Below are 19,069 nucleotides of genomic sequence, written 5' to 3' on the forward strand. Positions count from 1 at the left end.
GCATCATGGAACACCTGTCGCGTTCTCGTTTATTACGATGCAGCTTAAATATATGGCGCGAGGAAAATAATGTGCTAGCCAGCCCTGCGCGGCTTTCAATGGCTCGAGGTTATGCCTCGAAGTCTGCGCCAATGCTGTTGAGAAATCGAGCACTTCATACATCAAGACATCCAGCAACGCGACAAGTGCGATTACTACCAATCTGCCATCGACGGTCATTCATCAATATCCCAAATATCTTCCCCAATAATAATAACAACACGCCACAAAATATACGCACGCTCCGCGCATCCCGCATACTACCATTCCCGCCTTCGCCTTTATACGAGATCATCGCATCCGTCGAGTCCTACGCCGAATTCCTCCCGTTCCTTGCCGCGTCAACTGTGACTGCGCGTGATCCTGCTTCGGGGTATCCATCCCAGGCCTTCCTGACGGTGGGCTACGGCCCTTTCACGGAAACATTCACATCCAGAGTCAATTGCGACAGATCGAAATGGATTGTCGAAGCACGAAGTGGCGGCGGAGTAGGCGACGATGGCCAGCCCATTCCAGGTGGCGATGAAGGGTTATTCGGATATTTGAGCACGAAATGGGAGCTTGTTCCGCGGCCTACTGCTGCTGCTTCTCCTCACGTAGGCCAGCAACAGCAAGAGACGGAAGTGCGGTTGGAGATTCGGTTTCGTTTTCAGAATCCCATGCATACGGCAATGATGTCGGCGGTGGAGGCCCAGGTTGCTGGGGTTATGATTGAGGCGTTTGAGCGCCGGATCAAGGAGCAGATGACGTTGAATCGGTAGCATAGCCCAAGCTCGGTGCTGACTTAACATGCATACATAGACGGATGTATGCTATGTATAATATTCTGTTGATATATACAGTTATACAGTGTGTAATATCGGGGAAGACGCTGCATGAGAAGACACATTGAGTCAATTATATGTCTAGAGTACAAATTACATTTTTGTCCCAGTACCCAATATGCGGTGTTCTATATAATACATGTAAATGAAAAACGGAGCAAGATAAGGAACAAAAAAACCCCTCCAGTCGTTTAAATCGCGTACGACAAAGGACGTTTGTTCACATTCACGCCGTATCCCCGCGTAGCTTTGTGTGCATCTTCCACGGCATTCCAGTCTACCCTATCCCACCATCGCTCGAGATATTCATCTTTTCCGTTGATGCCGTAATCCATCATCCAAGCATGTTCCCAGGTGTTAACGCAAAGTAGTGGGGTCAATGAGATCGCCCCCGGGGCGAGGTCTGCATTGCCTTCCCCGGACATGGGAAGACCGAGGAAGCTAATAAATTTTTGCGACGCGGGAGCGGCCGGCTCGGTGTTCATATCGACTCCCTGCTGCCGGGCAAAGGCCTCAGGGTAAGGAGTTCCAGCGTTATAGGTGGAGAGAATCCTCAGCAAGCCGGTTTGGTTTTGGGTCACAAGCCACACAAAGCCAGGTCCGAATTGGGCGCTGGCGGCCGCCAGAAAGTCCTGTTTTAGAGACTCTGGTGAAGAGGCACTGTCACTCATATCGGAGGACAATTTCTCGGGCAATGGGACTTTGACGGGGGACTGCCCGGGCAGAGACGATTGTTAGTAAGACAATGTCTGTGCCTTGTGAAAGTCTGCAGTATATGGAAAGGAAACTCACAAGACGGTGGAAGAAGAAATGATTATTATGAGCCATGGAGGCATAATTGAAGAGATGGGCGGTTTCGCGCCGTTTTGCGTATTTTTTGACGAGGGCGAGGGTATCAAGATCCGCATCGGCCGTATCTGTGATGCCATGGGATGAGTATCTCGTACACCTTTTTCTGCCCGCTTTTGTGCGCAAAATATTGTCTCTCACCTTGTGTCATCAAATTCAACTTCTCCACCATCAGACTTTGATACTGCGTCCAGGCGAAATCGAATCCCTCGGGGGACATGAATTCCGAAATGCCATGCTCTTTGAAAATCCGCTCGTGCGTCAATTGGGGAACGTGATGGAGGCTGCGATACTGGAAGCGAGGGAGACCGGTCGAGGGTTTCTATTGTTCAGATATTTGAATCAGACCAAACATTCATCACATGAGATCGGGGGCAGTCGAATTCGCAGCTCCCGGGGGAAGACTGAATTGAATCTCAACTGTTGTGTCAATGATTCTGCTCACTTTGGAAATGGCTGCCAGACCGCTCTGCGGCCGTAATAGTCGCTGCAACATTGTGAAACTGTAGGACTGAAGCTAGTCGCAACAGAGCTGGCTGGTATGTTGTCTTCTCTCTAGACTCAGTTTCGGAGTCGGCAGAAATTCTGCCACTGCGACCCGAACAGGCTTAGTGGAAGCGCCAGGGCTGTGGCCAATGAGAGCGTGGAATCGGCCTGCTGCTAAATACGGCGAGCGCTCAACACCAAACAACGCCCTGAAGAGTCTACGTCCCACTCCTTGGGCTCGTTTCAGGACTGTATAGTCTGTATATTTAGAAACGACGTCCTGTAGTAATCCCACTTTCTGGCCAGCATCTGCCTATCCCAGCGCAGGACTCTGTCTTCCTTCAGACCTGCTAATGGGAGTTGGGCGCGTAGCACGAAATGTCCTCAGTTTGCGAAGGCTGGCACCGTGACACATATAGGACACGACAGCCGTGGCTGTGAATCTGATTCTTCTTCTACACAGTTTCTGTGTTCTTCTATTGTGCATTCTTATTCCTTCCTTTTCTTTGTTATTGCATAGCATTGTGTTAAGAGGTTGTCTTGCTAGGGCTTAATATCTTTAATGTGCAGGTCATAAATCTTACTTCTCTCGCTCTACTCTCTCTCCATTTATCTGTCTGGCCATTCATTTTTTTTTTTCAATCTTTCGCTACTGCTCCTACTACTACGCTCAACTGATATACAAACTTCCGACATCTATAGCCATGGTCAGGTACCTGGGCTCTCTGTGCGCTGTGGCATTCCTGCAAACATCCTGGGTCTCACTGGCTGCAGCTTCATTCGTCAATCCAGTCCTCCATGATCTCTTTCTTCGAGACGACTCCTCCTGTGCCACTAATTACACTTCATGTGGAAGCTCATATCCGTTAGACTTTTGCTGCTCTTCGGACACAACATGTCTTGGCTTGGACAACTACACCACTGTCCTTTGCTGTCCAACTGGCTCGGATTGTTCCTTCATTGTACCCATTACTTGCGATATGCAGTTGCAGAATGCCACCGCTTATCCAACCGCTCCGGTCAAAACTACCTTGCTGTCTGACGACCCGCCAGCTTGCGGTAGTGGGTGTTGTCCATTTGGCTATACATGTGCAAAGAACACCACATGTGTCCTTGATAGATCAACCTCGTCACTAGCAAATTCTTCTGCCTCTGCTTCCAGTTCATTGACAACAGCCTCGACTACGGTCTTGTCAACATCAGGCCCCCTGACTATTGCCTCCACCACTCCGACAACTATATCTATCAGTGATTCATTGCCTACAACAGCAACAGCGGCAGCTACTTCTGATGCTTCGGTCAACTCGACACAAACTCAAACAGCTGCTACTTGCCAGGAATATCCTGCCAAAGCTGTTGTCGCTGGCTTCTTCCCCGGTGCAATTGCGGGTTCTCTGGTGGCTGCAATCATTGTGATGTGCAGACGACGTTCAGCGCAGCACGAGGGAGAGACCACCAACCAAAAGAGTCATCGATCTTCGCGAGGTGCCATCATCGGGATATCAGACCCCATCCCAGACGAGGATAATGGCTCATTCCGAACCGACTTCCTCCTACGACAGAGGTTTAGTGGTCGGTACCCAACGCCAGGCACTGTTTCACGTCCGAAATCGAGGATTCGCCGGACCGGGACACGGGTGAAGAGTATCTTTATTGGGGCGAATAACAACAACAACAACAACAACAGAACCAATCCCAATGCTGTCAGTCCCCAATGGAACAGTGCATCACCGCCACCTGTTCCTTCTATGCCGGCTGCACGTGAGATTCCAGTCACTCCGCCGCAGCAGACTGGAAGACTCGGTCCACGGGAGCCCAGCACGGAGAGTATCAAGGTCTATTCTCCTCCCAACATGCTAGGCATTGATCATAGCAACCGAGATCGTAATACCACTTTCAGCGAGGTTATGGAACAGGCAGGTTTTCACAATGACAAGGGCGAGCCTTCTTACAAAGTCACCAAGACTCCTAGTTTGTCGGAGAAGAGCCCATCGCAGACGAAGTAGAGAATGGTTTGGTGTGGTGTCATGCTGTTGTTAATATCTCAAATCACGTTGCAATTAATACTATGTATGTTATACTGCGGTGCATAGCCGATAATAACAATGATTCGACTAGCCATAGGTGCCAGGCAGGATCATAAATGCGTTCTCCATACAAGATAGAGTATGCACATTCCAGTGTAAGATTGTCGATTGACAGGAGGAATGCTTCATTTTCATTGGCGGAGATGGGCAAACAACACGTGATTTCTTAGTAGATACCTGGCCAATCAATGCGTAACTCCGTCAACATTCAAGACTTTTAAGACCGAATTCCACCATCTCCACGAAACGATGTTTTAATGATGATAGATCAGAACGGAGGCGCTACGGCCTCTGGTAGCTCTTTACCAGCTGCAGTGGTGCCTGAGTCTATAGCAATGAGCGCGACACCCCCCGTCAGCACGGTGGTTAGCCATGCGCTTCCATTGGAGAAACCTGGGGCGGTACGGACGCGAACGATGGTGATATTGGCCTTCTGGGCAGTCATTATATTTTTCGGATTTCCGATGTGGTGGAAAACGACTTCTGTCTACCGGGCGTCTTTACCCCTTGATGAAATGACAAGTTGGGCTGAGGACAAGGTAGGAGAGAATAACAGAGCTAGCCATTCGAAGGAAACAGAAGCTGATATGGAAATGGAATGATATATAGGCTTGCAAACCAGAGTTTCCGCTGGAAATTATCCTTCGCACGCCTTCTATTTCACTGGCAGAGGCCCAGGGCCTGCTGAGAACGACACAACACGCCCTAGACGATCTGAATGAATTCCCAGTCCATCACCTACGCCTCAAGCTTGCGGAACATACAGAAACGGCCGAAAACAAGCTAGACATTGATGTGGAGATGGTGGACAACTCGAATACTGCACTTGTTGTTAACCTCATCTCGAAAGAAGAAATACCAGCTCCGATATCAGAGCTTCATTCCTATTCACCGCGGATGGACATTTGGTATCCTCCCAGTCAGCTTCCTTCCGTTACCTCTACAACATCGCCTCTGATTACCTTCATTGCTGGCGAGATCCAGAAGTTATTCAACGAAGAAAAAGCAACCATAGCACATATTCTCGGACATGACTTCAACTCCATATCACCCACAATGGCTGAGATCGTTAGCAAGCGAGTTACAAGGTCTCTTAAATATGCTGAGACCTATCATTTATCTTTCTCGCTCTTCACGCCTGGTTCACAACCGTCTTCGTGGGAGATTGAGGATGCGATCCAGGAATATATGCTTCCCCTACTACATGCTTTCTCTCCAATCAGCAACTTCTCTATCGATACGCAAGTCCAGCTCTATGCGTCATTTTCCCCGTCTTCTCCTCACCCGGAGTTTGATGAGGCAGCTCAGCAATGGACTTTAAAGGAGGAGCACCTGAGCGCGTTCATCAACGCAGCGGAATGGCCCTTAAGTCCAAGTATTGGCAGCGGGCCAACAATTAACTTCGTTCTCTACGTACCGGCTCCATCGCAGTCACCACTCGTCGTCAAAGAAAGCCAGGCCACGAGCTGGATTGTGCCACAATGGGGTGGTGTTGCTATAGTCAACCCGCCGCTTGCTGCCGCCACTTCTTCTAACCCATCCTACCTCACCAAAGAATCACTCAAACCAGCTCTTCTGACATTCTCGCATCAACTACTCACTCTCCTGGGAACACCCGCCACTCCATCCTCCCTTCCCCTCCGCTTGCAGGCATTAATCCGCACCCGAGCCGCGAGCTTATTGCTTTCTGCATCTTCAACCATGGGCTCACTTGCCCGACTAACGCAATCTCTCTCATCAATTCCCATCCCTCTTAACGTCGCCTCATCAGTAATTACCACCCTGTCCCATCTTGCATCAACATGCCAGCTACTCCGCGAAGGCAAATTCACGTCTGCTCTTGCCAGTGCGCGAGTGGCCGAGAAGGAAGCCGAAAAGAGTTTCTTTGAAAAGACTATGGTGGGCCAGATGTACTTCCCGGATGAGCACAGGATTGCCGTTTATTTGCCCTTGTTGGGACCCATTGGGGTTCCGCTGGCTATGGCGTTGTTGAAGGAGCTGAAGAATTTGATTACGGATTTCAGGCAGAGAAGAACGAAGAAATAGTTAATATTTAATATCTCAAATAAATCAAAAGCAATACCATGCTTGACGCTTTGCGTGTATGTATGTGTTTAAACACAATCTCTTATTGATTCTGGATGATCCAGAAATAACGATGCAAATGCCATAATATCTATATAGCCAGGTGAGACGAACACCGTAAAATGCCAACATAATGATTGCCAGGGGTATCTATCTGCAAAACAACGCCACGTACATGTAATCTGATATGCAACCTTTTGAGAAAAAAAATTTCTTTTTAAACAGAACCCCTCTACCAAGGAGTAAGAATGTACCGAGCATAGACCTAATACTCCTTCTCGAAAATCTTCTGGATCGGTTTTGCGGCCTGAATGAATATAAGGTTAGCCTCTTGAACAACAGAAAAAGAAGAAGATAGTAGCAAGTAACACGCACATCGATAAACCGTTCTAGATCCTGATCCAAGTTCGCCAAGTCGTCTTTTCGTTTCTTGTTCTCCGCAATCAAGGCTTGCTTGCGTTTAAGTAGTTCTTGCCTCGCCTGCTCCAACTTTTCTCGCTCGGCATGCTCGTGATTTATACGCGCAATCATGAGCTCGTGTGCATCTGAGTCGGTGTGTTCGGGGAATAGCTCGAGGAATTCCTCCACCGGAATAAGTGGGAGAGACAAATACTTGTGACTGGAAGATAATTACAGTATAGTTAGTAAAAGAAAAAGAAGAAGAAAACGACAAAACCTAGAGAGATGGAATGTTCGTACTCGTAAGATTCACAGGCCGCGATCTCGCCTATCAAATGCTTCTGCTCATAGTAGAGATTCTGTAATTGAAGATGCAGACGGTCAATTTCTTGACGCGCCTCCGCGGTCGACTGTTTCGTCTCGCGGACTCGGAAAATGGCATCGCGATTCAAGCCACGCAGCTGGGCGAGAAGCGAGTATAGGATTTTCTGCTGTCTGGAGACTGCAGCTATGGTGTCCTGCGACAACGGAACGGTCGACGCACCGGCATTGTTCGGATCAATCAGGGCAAGGAGCTTCTGGCACTCGCTATGGGCGTCTGCACTAATCTGCAGGACGGGCAGAAGAGTCGACTCGCTGACGATGTCACGGACTGTCATGGTTGCTGTTTCGGCCATTGCTGCCTTTTTTTTCTTTCTCTCTCCCTCTTTCTCTCTTTTCTCCAGTTTTCCTCAGCCGTAAAAATCGCGCTATGCAGCTAGTCGTCGACCTGCAGATAAGGATTGTTGGATGGCGGCGAGTGAAGAACTCGTGGAAGTGATAAGCGCATTCATAGGCCGAGCGCGAGCCTGAGGCTGCGCTGGTTCATGTGATGGCGGCGGGATGCCAAGCCTCGTCCTTCTTTCTCTACTTTCTTTGTCCTGACACAACTCTCGGCCTCCCCTGTCGATACAACTCTCTCAATTTCTCGTTACGCACAAGAGATCTAGCGGCATCTCCATATGCTGAGAGACAACTGATTTCTTGCCTTGTCCGAGTCGCCCCGCCTGTACAGCGTACACCTGTCAGCACGGACTTTCTAAATTCTGACTTGTGCTAGTCACGACTAGTCAGTGGCTCGGGGCTCCTCTCCACCGGACAATCCGACGATGAAATAAACAACGACTCGAAGAAGTCTCTCTGTGCAGACTCTCAGGGAATACAAGCTGTTCGAGTGAAAAAATGGCGTGCAAACCTCCTGTGACGATGGGAGCTTTCGAGGGCGCCGTCTCAACCTCCGCAACACCCAACGAAGAAACACCCCTGATCCGTTCTCGACGGCGACACTCTTTCCAACACGCGAGACGCTCTTCTTGCGACTATGACGCTGATGCGGTGTTTCTTCGGGTCAGTGGCATTCCTTTTTTCTTTCAATACTTGTTTTTAGAAATCACCAAACTCTCCGTGCTGACCGACGCAATTCTAGGTCGAGGTTTTTCTTGTGGAGTTAGAGAGGCGCCTACAATGGCTGGAAGAATATCGAAAGTCTCACATGGAACAAATAGATGCCAGCATGCGGAGAGGATATGCAACATTAGAAGCCGTCCGGGACTCTTGCTGTGCTGCTTCCGGTGAATTGATGGGCAGCGGCAAGAAGCGAGCAAAGATTTTGGTGGAAACACTCGAGGAGCGATACAACGATGCGCTGACGACGAAGGAAACGCTTAGTGAGAAGGCTTATGCAGGCATGCGGCTGATGGACTCGTTTCTAAGCGACATTGAGTCACGGGCACAACTCGTCCGCGAGGCAGGCATATCCGGTGCATTCGACGAAGGCTGGAAAGCCGTTGACTCCGGGTTGGTCCATGCCCGGGAAGCCGTCGATGAGGGAATGGAGAGTATGCGGAGGGCCAAGGAAGCAATGCGCGAAAGCATAGATCGTGCTATTGGATTGGCACAAGAGAAACGTCTCATCCATTACCATGATTTGCCGCAGCCGTGGAGAATCAACCCACACATCTTGCAGGGCTATCGATTCACCGCATCCCCCGTGGAATGCATAACGTCCGTCTTCAGATTCTCCAATGAGCTAGTAAATATCTGGTCTCATTTGATTGGGCTTTTTATTGTCTTGTCAATTGCCTTTTACTTTTATCCCCTCAACCCGAACTTCCTTCTCAGCACAAAAGCGGATGTTATGATCGCAGCAGTTTTCTTTTTTGCAGCATGCAAGTGCCTAGTCTGCAGTACAATGTGGCACACGATGAATGGAATTGCGAATCAAAAAGTATTAGAGCGATTTGCCTGCGTTGACTACACGGGAATATCTTTCCTCGTCGCAGCATCGATCATGACTACGGAATACACAGCCTTTTATTGCGAACCCACGTCCCGTCGGATATATATCTTTCTCACGTTCTCTCTCGGCGTCGGCGGCGTCATCCTACCATGGCACCCGACATTTAATCGATCTGACATGGCCTGGGCCCGAGTCGCTTTCTTCAGCTTCATGGCCCTTACGGGATTCGCACCTTTGATTCAACTTAGCTATTCTCGCAGCTTTGAATGGTGTCTTTACTTTTACGCTCCAGTCATGAAGAGCATCCTCGTCTATGGTCTTGGGGCTTGCGTCTATGCGTCTCAGATCCCCGAGCGTTGGTGTCCCGGTTGGTTTGATTATTGCGGAGGGAGCCATAATATCTGGCACATTGCTGTTCTCGGTGGAATCCTATTCCATTATTTCGCCATGCAAGAACTATTTGCCGGTGCATTTCAACGCGCGGCAGGCGAATGTCCTCGGTTAACTGCATAGATGTTGTTTCTTCCCCGCCGACCGTCTTTTTTAACTATATATTCAAAACATATTGACGACCTTTGCATATGATGTTTAGACAAGGACTTGATTCTAGATCTATGTTGAAAAATTTCCGGGCATATATATATATCCATATATATCCTTTTGCTGGTTTGGAGTCATGCATTTTGCTTTTGAGTGGCGTTTATCATTTTTCTTTTTTTTATCTTCCTGATGAGTAAATCATTCATCAAAAGATATCCGGGATGTTGCTTTTCTTGCCTATAGTACATTCCAACAAATATATTTATCTATATATATGTGTGTGCATCCATCCAACCATCTCTCCTCCCCAGGCAATACTTTAATCGTTTCTCACTTTTTTTAACTCAATTTCACCCACGATACCCTGGTGCAATATACAAACCAACCAAGTTAGTTGACGTCCAGTTATCGCCGTTTTGGTTTCCACTTCCATTTCTATTCCCGTCGTTGGTGTTTGCGTTGGTGTTGTTGCTGCCATTACTACTGGCGTTGTTCTGACCATCTACTTCCATCGTGCCAGCGGATGGAATTATGCCTGCTGGGTTCCAGAATTCATTCATAAATCCCGGGTCGTCGTCTTGCATTTGGCCGTCCCAGAGTTGCTATATATTCATAAAAAGTTAGTGGATTACTCTTACGGTTAAAAAGAGAGAGAGAGAGAAAGATAGAAGGAAAAGAACGTACCCAGTCCAGGTTTTGGGGAGTGTCGAGCATGTTTTGTATCATGTCGAAATCGACTAGTGAGGATTGGTTGCTGGGGTATTGTTGCTGGAAGGCATCGAGAGCTGGGATTGATGCGTGTCTGGGCTGTTGTTGGATGTTATTGTTGATGGTATTATTATTTGTAATGCCTGTTTGTGCGCTTGGTGTGCCTGCAGTCCCCAGGGTATTGTTTCCAGTGCTGTTGGACTTGGGTGGCGTGGGAAGATTGCTGGGAGATAGGAAATTGTCCAAATATGCTATCAATGCTGTTAGATAGGTAAGAGAAATTGAATTTTATGAATAAGTAAAACATACCTTGACCATTTATACCCCCAAACCTACGACTTAACGCACTCTCCCCTATTGTAATATCATCTGAAGGCGAACCCGCTGTTCGCAGCACGTCTGGCGAAGCATTTGGAGTCGAATTCGAGTTTGGTAGCAGCGACGATTGCGCGTTCGGCTGCACTGGACTTTGGCTATTGCTTTTCCTCGCCTCGTCATCCAACTCCGCCTTCTTCAACATGAATGTCAACGCAGAAAATGCCTTTCGTGCCTCCATCGAATGCATAAGGTTTGCCTTCCATATCTCGCGAGATTTCCGCAATGTTTCGATCAAGTTATTTCTTTCATCGGCCGCAGTGGATGGGGGCTCTTGTTGTGATTGGGGCTGTCGTGGCTGCGGCCCTACATCCTCAGCGGTACTGACTGTTTCGTTGTATTTGAATAGTTCAAGACAAATAACCATGGCAGCCAGGACGAAGTCGTGGTTCTGCAGCGATCTGAAAAACCAATTGTCTCTTTCAAGTCGGCCGCCTACTTGCGATTCGTAGAACAGGTCGTATTGCTGGCGAAGGATCGCCTTGGCGGCTTTGACGCATACGGACCGCGAGTAGCTAAGAAGAGGGTTGTAACGAGCCTCGACGAGATATTTTCTGTGGAGTACAATACGGGCCTTTTGGTATAGCACTTCGAGTGTATAGCGTTTCATGATCAGGCCAGAATGATCGGTGACGGATTGATTCAAGGGTCGCATACGAAGAGGCGGCGCGATCAATTCATGTGCTTCTTCTAGCTTGCGGTCGAGTTCGAGAATCGTTTCGTATATTATCGGGTGACGAGAGTAGGCCAAATCGCAGATCTGGCCAAAGGCAGACATAACACGGGATTTAGATCTTAGATAGGTCGTCTGTGTCCGAATGGAGTCAGGCTTGGATGGCGGCAGTTCAATGGAGTTTTCGTCAAACTCTTCATCAGAGATGTTGCGCGGAAGCTCGGTGTCGCTTTGCCAGGTCTGTGTTTGCCTCGGTATGCCCGCTTGGAAAGCTGTTAAAGTATCCAGTTGGCAGATCGTTGCCCAAACGCGTCGACGCATCTCTCCTTCGAGAGCTGATATGTTATCATAGTGTTTGGCGTCACGATGGTAGCCCATACGCATAGCAAGTTTAATGGTAATGCCTAGAATAATTGATACACTCATAGCCGAGTTGCCTCGTTTTGTAAACTCGATGGTTGCGTATATCAATAGCGCTTCAACTTTGTATTTTCCAACTGTCAGGTAATTGGAGTTGATGAGGCAATAACAGCAGTTTCTTTCAAGCCGGCTGATTTCAACAGCTGCATTGCCCAAGGGGGCAGGCGGTTGTTCTAGGCTACGCCGAAACATGCCCACAGCCATGGCCATGCATGCATATAAAAAGCCAAGCCATGGTAGTGATACCTGGGCTGGGTCTGTCCAGAATTGAGTATACTAGGGAGTATTAGCCAAGTTTTGTAACGGTCAATGTTGAAAATTGGAGCACACACCTCTCTTTGGAAAGTTGGAAAGTGAATTGTAACTAGCTCTTCTTATCAGAAAAAAAAATACCCATATCAACAACGGATGCAGCGAACAACGGTATACTCACCGAGCGTCGGATCTTCCGAGTTCAGAAGACGACCCATAAGCCTATCTACTGTCGATCTATCAGGGAGCTCTGCAATTAGCTCTTGCTTGGTTGGTACACGGCCTCCATGGAACAGCAGCGTTGGTCGATTTGCTTCGTGCTCTAACTTAACCATTTCGTCCGTGGAATCATCGTTAAGTAAATCATGCTCATCAATCTGACTACCATCACCACCATCAATATGCACATATTTCTTCACTTCTTTGAGCTGCATACATATGAACACAAAAGGTTAGCTTCGGCTGAGAGGAATCCAGACGCATAGAATAGAAGAAAGGAAGGCCCTACATCATCAAGAATAGCCTGCCAATGCGAGGCATCCACATACGTGGTACCTGCCTGCTCATTGTTGACGAGCTTTCCTGGATCATCCTCCAGCGCCGTGCTTTGCTCCGTTGCCAGTGCTACTGCATCTCGAGCGCTGTGAGTGGCAGCGGAACTAGCAGTGGTATCGTCCCGGCTCTCGTCTTCCTGCCTTCGTTTCTGCGCAAATGAGAGAATGAGATTCTCCAGATGCTGGATCCGATCCTGAATGTGAGATGGATTGGATCCCGATGATAGATGGTTTGCTCGAGTGCGTGGACCATGCCCTACATAGGTGCAGGAAGCTGCATCTCCACGCCGAGTACATCGGTCGCATGGATAGGTGCGGTCACATTTCAATCTGTACTGCACGTTAATATCCGTGTCCAAACCCTTGTTCTACATCGATCTACAAAGGAATGTATGAGTATGAGTCAGCAGCTTACTTGCGATAACGGCATGCTGTGCAAGAAAATTGCACTCTGCTGCGTTTCGTCTTGGTCGTGGGAGGGGCATTGACGCCGTTTGTGGTGCTGCCGTTGCTTTGTTCGGCCATATTATACTCGGACAGCACGCAGTTGACTCGATATAACTCAATCGACAAGTATCAATCGACAAGTATAGCATCTCGCACAAATAGTATCATCTTTTGATCCATGCGCGCTTGTTGCCTGACGAGCTGAAGGCGGCGGATTTACGCCTACCTCCGCTACGACGCCGCTTTAAGAGCTTAAGTAAGCTCTAACACGTGATCATATGCTATAGTTGAGACTCTTTGGACCAGACAGGGCATTACTACTATATATATGTACGTTCTATATACTAGTACCAGTGAAGTCCTGCCTTGGTATTTATGCCTCTATCTCCGCCTTCATAGAAACAACGCCATCATGGTTGAAGATGTTCACGCTGCTAGACTCCCTAGCCTCTTCCAGGACAATCTCATAGTCCTCCTCAGCATACAGCGGATTTGTCGCGCGGTAAGAAATTCTCTGTGGCACAATCAATGAAATGTCTGGGTGGTCCTGGTTGTTTTTGCTGCTGCTGCTGCTATTTTTGTTAGCCTTTTCATGCTGGATATCCCTCCAAAAATCCAGCATTGAGACTAGATTGAGCGGTCCGTGAACAACTATATTCCTATGGCCCTCGACTTCTTGAGACCAGGGAACCGAATAGTGGATCTTGTGAGTATTGAACGTCAGAGCCGAGAAGCGGAAGAGTGTGACTGCGGTTTGGTTAAAGTATCGTTTGTATACTCCTACTGCCTGGTTTGAAGGCGCCGGGGTTTTATTTTGCTTAGATACTGGAGGTTTCGTCTCTGCCTTTTTCTCATATGGCTTGGGAGGGTATGGCAGCGCTTCACGAAAGAGCCAATTGCTGCATATTGACGTTAGATGATTTTCTAACATCTAGGACATATAGACATATATAAACTCACCGACGGTCAATGACAGCCACGCCATACTCATTCGAGAACATCTTCTCAACGCCCACCACGATCATGGCCTCTCCAGTCTTACGAACAACCTTTGGTTCCGCACTGAGCACTTTCGTAGATTCAGTAACTTCTTGTCCGACTCGTAACAAATTCGGCTTTCCGTCCGCTCCCCGCGGCCAGCTAACCTCACCACCAGCCCACATACGCCTGGTAAATGGCACATCGGGATTATACGATGTATCCGTCCCATCAGCACCAAGCTCCTCTTCAAGGAAGCCCGGGGTGAAATAGACCAAATGGTGTCCCGGCGGGACGGGCGAGCCGTTTGATGGGACGGGAAGAGAGGGTGATGAACTAGTAACAGTAGCAGCAGTAGTGCTAGCTCCAGGATAATTGATAAGTTGTCTTTTTGGTCGATTTAGAGTGAGCGAGAGAAGATGTAGCTGGTTTGCGTCTAGTAATTGGGTGCGAAGCTGGGGTCCTTGCGATTGAAAGCGCGCAAGGAAATCTGCTGCTGCTTTTGATGCTGCGTCAGAAGGCGAAGACGTGTTATGAGTCGAGTACAGACATCGATATGTAAGAAACAGCTGGAAGATGGAAGCTTTTAGGGGCCTCATGGCTGGTCGTGTCGACAGCATTGTGTAAGAATAGCGGATGTTTCCAATACTGCACCGTCGAGGAGGGTCATGGGCTGAGAAAATAGAAAGGGAGGGATTTTGAACAGATGATATATAACTTGTCTATAAATTATTGATGGCTCATGTCGATATTTTACAGTATGTCCGGGTTATAGCCGATTCATACGTTGCAATGATGAGGCGCCGCCGGAGAAGCTGGCGCTGTTATCATACAGCCGACTCCGCCTTTCGACTCGACAACATCACAACAACCTGAGGCACTGATGTCGTATGTGTATTATGTGCATTCATTGAGTGAATTTATTACTTAAACTTGCTGACGAAGAAAATAGACTATATACACAATAACGATAGTAATACTAATACTAATAACATTTGATCGTCGCGTAGTCATAATGTTAATAATAAGAATACTCTTTAGGACAGCTGATTATAGCCTCACTTGAGCTGCAGAGAGCTTTTGCCAGTCCTGTAGAGTAAAAGGAACATATTTATTTCCCTGGAGCCAATATACACGATCGTCCGGTGAAACCTTTGCGGGATCAACACTTTGTTCGCGTAATATATGCTTTGGCTGCTTGTTATTACCGGTCTTCTCTAACTCGGCAGTCACTCGCAAGAAGAGTGGAAGCGCAAACCGTGGGAGATTTGCGATAACGTGCATAGCTAGTGATTCCAGAATCTCTGCTGGCACATCAACTACCCCCGTCTCTATGACAATGGCAGCACAGCCCGCACGTCCTTCATGATGAGGCAAGGAAACGCCATATACGTTTGCTTCGGAGATAGCAGGGTGATTACCAAGTGTCTCGGCTACCTCGCTTGTTGATACGTTCTCGCTTTTCCATCTGAACGTATCTCCGATGCGGTCGCTGAAGTACCACCGGCCTTCTGTGTCCCATCGCAGAGTATCGCCGGTTCGGAACCAGGCATCGCCTTTGGCAAAGACGTCGCGCAAAATTTTATTGTTCGATGCGTTAGAGTTGTTGTAATAACCTTGAAACTTCATAGAGATGTCACTCGGATCCAAGGCATATATCAACTCTCCAGGTTCGCCTTTGGGCACACGGCGGCAATAGCCCGTAACTGGGTCACGGCGTGGCACTTCCAGTTCATAATCTACTTCCACAAGTGCGAGGGTCCGTCCAAGGACGAGTTCACTAATACGTCCATTGCGACCAATCGCACCGGCTGAGAAACTGTTAGAGGATCGATTCCAGTGTCCCGAGAACCCTTCAGTTGATGTATAGAATTCCACAATGGTCTCGAGCCCAAAGCGTTCCTTGACTTGGTTCCATATATCGGGCCGCATGCCATTTCCATATGCCAAGCGAATATTATGTTTCTTGTCTAGATCCTGACCTGTAACAGGATCAATCTGCTTGGGGGCAGACAATAGATATCGCATGGTCTCGCCCACGTACTGTATGATTGTTGCGTCACCAGCACGTGCATCTTTCCAGAAGTTCCTGGCTGAGAATCGACGGCCAATAACAATTGTACATCCTTTCAGAAGCACTGTACAGAAAGCTAAGATTGAAGCAGTGGCATGATAAAGTGGCATGCACTGATAATAAGCATTAGCAAAAGACATCAAGGGGAAAGAAAAAAGGATTTGATTGACAAACCGTGTAAATCCGATCATCAGTGCGCAATGACAAGAGACCGTCGATGAAGCTTCCCCCAGCCCATAATTTTGACAAACTAATTACAGCGGGCTTCGGATAGCCGGTCGTACCGCTGGTGAATATCAACATGGACATATTTCGAGCCCTTGGAGAGCTGCGAACGCTGTCGTCTTCCCTGACTGCAGGCATCTCGAGAATTCGGTTCTCGATCTCCGGTGTGAAGAAAACCACATCGACAGATCCCTTGCCGTCCCGAAAAGCGGGCGAGGAGAACTCTGCCAGCTGTTCTTGTGTAACATTGTTTCTGACCTCTTCGTCGACCACCAGCAGTCGAGCCGTGGACACCTTCAGACAGTGTGTCAGTGGCTTCCCACAAAGGTTATAATTGATGAAGGCTGGGAAGGCGCCGATGCTCGATAATCCAAGCCAAATGAATATAAAAGTGGCAGAATTCATGAAATCCAGCGCGACAACTTCCTTTGGCTGAATATTAAAATTCTGCTTGAAGTACTGTCCATAGCGGAGAACGGTATCGTACGTCTCCTTGTAGCTCCATGTCCGGCCGTCATAGACGAGAAACGGCCTGTTCGCAGTTTTGAGAGACAAGGCATGTTTCTCGAGGACGTAGAACAGGTTTAAGCGATCCTGTCGTTCGGCTACTTTCTCTCTCACGACAATCTTGACCAGCGAGCTGAGCAGTAGGTAATCGTAGAACACGGACCATCGCGCATTGAGGTAAGCAAGGAGCGTGGAGATGGCGAGAGGAATAGCTAAGAGCATTCATTCGTTAGCTTTATAGTGTACCTCGCGGGTTTTTCCCCTTGAGTACTCACTCAAAGCAGGGAGTGGCGGCATCGCGAGATATCACAAAAGGAGCGGATACATCGGCCGATCACGGAAAAGTAGCAGCACTGCGACAGAGGCAGGACATGTTGACGAAAGGGGGACCTCAAAGAAAGACGAGCGCAAGAAAAGAGAAGAGAGCGACTGAACAATGGAGGAGAGAGATATGCGGAGACCAGCGGCGTGCCTCGGTTGATAATTGAGTACACCATACTGTTTTCGGTAGCGCTTGTAAATTATACTTAACTATTATGACGTGCATAGGCGCGTAAACGCGGCAGCGGGCGGAAAACGGTATTATTACATGCATATCGCATGGACACAAGAAACGCTCTCTTTTGCGTATAGAATTTATTCACAGGGTACTCCGCATAGTTTGTTTATTTGCGACGCACAAGAGTTTGGAACGATCCCTTTGACGATAAATAGAGATTACCGAGCCAGCGGGACATCGTCGACATATCCTGCTCTCATGAATTCGCTCAGCTTTGCCAGCCCCTGTTCGAGCACCTCGGTTTCCGACACATAGCCAACACGCACATATCCCTGGAAATCCCCATCGCGCCCAAAGCATTGACTGCCAGGCACCACCAGCACTCCGACTTTATCGTGCAAAAGTTTACAAAAAGCAACGTCATCCACGGGACGCCCGTCCCTAGAAAATCTTACAAAGGCCGTCGTGCCAGCGCGTGGCTTTATCCATTCACAGGCCCATGTGTGGGCCTCAACGAATTTCTCTAGTATCTCCAGGTTCTTCCTTGCCAGCTGGATGTTCCGATGCAGCAGATTGTCGATTGTGTGCGGGGCCAATGCATACGTTGCAACGGCATCGTCCAGTTGACTGACTGATATCGTGGTGTAGTCTCTACAGACCATGCATTTTTCGATAATGGCTTTGTTTCGCGCGGCGATCCATCCAACTCTGATACCAGCGAGGCTGTATGCCTTGGACATGGAGCCCGTCACAACCGTGTTCTCGTAACCGAGAGAGAGCAATGAGGGCGGAAAATCAGAATCTGCAGGAGATACGCCGTGGAAGATGGGGCGGTAGACTTCGTCAGCATGAATTGTGATCGACTGACTTCGCGCTATGTTGACGATTTCTGCCAATGTAGAACGAGGTATGATTGCGCCTGTCGGGTTCTGGGGATTGCTAATATGAAAGCGTAAGCAACAGCGGTCAGCACATACCAACGGAAGAGCTAGCTAGCTTACTTCAAGACGATTAATTTGGTGTTGGGGCGAATCAGACTCTTCAGTTCTTCTGTGTCGAGTGTCCAGCCATCATTTTCCCTCGCTTTCCACAAACTGACCTCCGCTCCAACAGACTCCGGCACCGAGTACAGCTGCTGGTATGTCGGATAGTGGACAATGACATGGTCTCCGGGCCCAACCAAGGCATAATGCAGGAGGAAATTGGCCTGGATAGCGCCCGAGGTAATCAAGATATTATCATGCGGCAGCCCCCTCAGTGCCTCTGCAGAGTATACACGCGCTAGATGGCCTCGTAGCTCCTCTGACCCTCTGATCGCGCCATAGGTCAGCTTTGTGGAAAGCGAGATGGGGCTGGTGGCCTGTTTTGGGGTTGTTAAATTCTGCAAGTCATCAATTGAAATCGAGGCACAGCATGTTTCGGCTATGTTGTACGTTGCGGTAGTCTCGAAGTCGTCCATCCACTACATTGATTGGGGTTGATGAGCACTGGTATGTTCGTGAGCTTGATGGGTTTAGTGTACACACTTGCTCTACTGCGAATGGCTCGACCTTCACCATTTTGACTATCCAATTCGTGTCTTTCTCGCTTGTGAAAGATCCAAGATGCTTCTTTCCTCCTTCCCCGCCGTGGGGAATGGCCGTGAGAGAGAGCAGCGGAAATACTTTCATCCGCTAAGAAAATCAGTATGTGTATATCATTTAACATTGAAACATGAGGCACTTCAACTGTGCAGAGCCTCTACTTTGACTTCGAAATAACTGGAAAAAT

General features: G+C 48.4%; 10 protein-coding genes across 10 annotated transcripts; 4 read left to right on the top strand and 6 right to left on the bottom strand.

The window, feature by feature from the left end:
• Positions 1-98: 98 nt before the first annotated feature.
• Positions 99-800, top strand: UA08_08111 (hypothetical protein; the record flags this gene model as incomplete). Its single annotated transcript, XM_020263317.1, has 1 exon — positions 99-800. The coding sequence occupies one exon, from the start codon at positions 99-101 to the stop codon at positions 798-800; it is 702 nt and encodes a 233-aa protein (XP_020116542.1).
• A 254-nt stretch (positions 801-1,054) lies between these two features.
• UA08_08112 (hypothetical protein) lies at positions 1,055-2,208 on the bottom strand (the record flags this gene model as incomplete). Its single annotated transcript, XM_020263318.1, has 4 exons — positions 1,055-1,576; positions 1,656-1,780; positions 1,854-2,034; positions 2,158-2,208. The coding sequence occupies 4 exons, from the start codon at positions 2,206-2,208 to the stop codon at positions 1,055-1,057; spliced, it is 879 nt and encodes a 292-aa protein (XP_020116541.1).
• Positions 2,209-2,902: 694 nt separating this feature from the next.
• On the top strand, positions 2,903-4,204 carry UA08_08113 (hypothetical protein; the record flags this gene model as incomplete). Its single annotated transcript, XM_020263319.1, has 1 exon — positions 2,903-4,204. The coding sequence occupies one exon, from the start codon at positions 2,903-2,905 to the stop codon at positions 4,202-4,204; it is 1,302 nt and encodes a 433-aa protein (XP_020116536.1).
• Positions 4,205-4,545: 341 nt separating this feature from the next.
• UA08_08114 (hypothetical protein) lies at positions 4,546-6,331 on the top strand (the record flags this gene model as incomplete). The annotated part of the gene is made up of 2 exons (XM_020263320.1): positions 4,546-4,824; positions 4,895-6,331. The coding sequence occupies 2 exons, from the start codon at positions 4,546-4,548 to the stop codon at positions 6,329-6,331; spliced, it is 1,716 nt and encodes a 571-aa protein (XP_020116535.1).
• A 304-nt stretch (positions 6,332-6,635) lies between these two features.
• UA08_08115 (hypothetical protein) lies at positions 6,636-7,446 on the bottom strand (the record flags this gene model as incomplete). Its single annotated transcript, XM_020263322.1, has 3 exons — positions 6,636-6,677; positions 6,746-6,989; positions 7,070-7,446. 3 exons carry the CDS (start codon positions 7,444-7,446, stop codon positions 6,636-6,638), a joined length of 663 nt encoding a protein of 220 aa, XP_020116538.1.
• Positions 7,447-7,990: 544 nt separating this feature from the next.
• On the top strand, positions 7,991-9,560 carry UA08_08116 (hypothetical protein; the record flags this gene model as incomplete). Its single annotated transcript, XM_020263323.1, has 2 exons — positions 7,991-8,155; positions 8,235-9,560. The coding sequence occupies 2 exons, from the start codon at positions 7,991-7,993 to the stop codon at positions 9,558-9,560; spliced, it is 1,491 nt and encodes a 496-aa protein (XP_020116537.1).
• A 377-nt stretch (positions 9,561-9,937) lies between these two features.
• Positions 9,938-13,094, bottom strand: UA08_08117 (hypothetical protein; the record flags this gene model as incomplete). The annotated part of the gene is made up of 6 exons (XM_020263324.1): positions 9,938-10,189; positions 10,272-10,555; positions 10,605-12,020; positions 12,197-12,396; positions 12,564-12,899; positions 12,985-13,094. 6 exons carry the CDS (start codon positions 13,092-13,094, stop codon positions 9,938-9,940), a joined length of 2,598 nt encoding a protein of 865 aa, XP_020116544.1.
• A 295-nt stretch (positions 13,095-13,389) lies between these two features.
• Positions 13,390-14,614, bottom strand: UA08_08118 (hypothetical protein; the record flags this gene model as incomplete). Its single annotated transcript, XM_020263325.1, has 2 exons — positions 13,390-13,915; positions 13,977-14,614. The coding sequence occupies 2 exons, from the start codon at positions 14,612-14,614 to the stop codon at positions 13,390-13,392; spliced, it is 1,164 nt and encodes a 387-aa protein (XP_020116543.1).
• A 430-nt stretch (positions 14,615-15,044) lies between these two features.
• UA08_08119 (hypothetical protein) lies at positions 15,045-17,097 on the bottom strand (the record flags this gene model as incomplete). The annotated part of the gene is made up of 3 exons (XM_020263326.1): positions 15,045-16,181; positions 16,243-17,012; positions 17,076-17,097. 3 exons carry the CDS (start codon positions 17,095-17,097, stop codon positions 15,045-15,047), a joined length of 1,929 nt encoding a protein of 642 aa, XP_020116705.1.
• Positions 17,098-17,517: 420 nt separating this feature from the next.
• UA08_08120 (hypothetical protein) lies at positions 17,518-18,858 on the bottom strand (the record flags this gene model as incomplete). Its single annotated transcript, XM_020263327.1, has 3 exons — positions 17,518-18,238; positions 18,301-18,659; positions 18,826-18,858. The coding sequence occupies 3 exons, from the start codon at positions 18,856-18,858 to the stop codon at positions 17,518-17,520; spliced, it is 1,113 nt and encodes a 370-aa protein (XP_020116706.1).
• Between the last annotated feature and the right edge of the window lie 211 nt (positions 18,859-19,069).

Source organism: Talaromyces atroroseus (genome assembly GCF_001907595.1).
Source record: "Talaromyces atroroseus strain IBT 11181 chromosome Unknown scaffold_13, whole genome shotgun sequence".
NCBI lineage: Eukaryota > Fungi > Ascomycota > Eurotiomycetes > Eurotiales > Trichocomaceae > Talaromyces > Talaromyces atroroseus.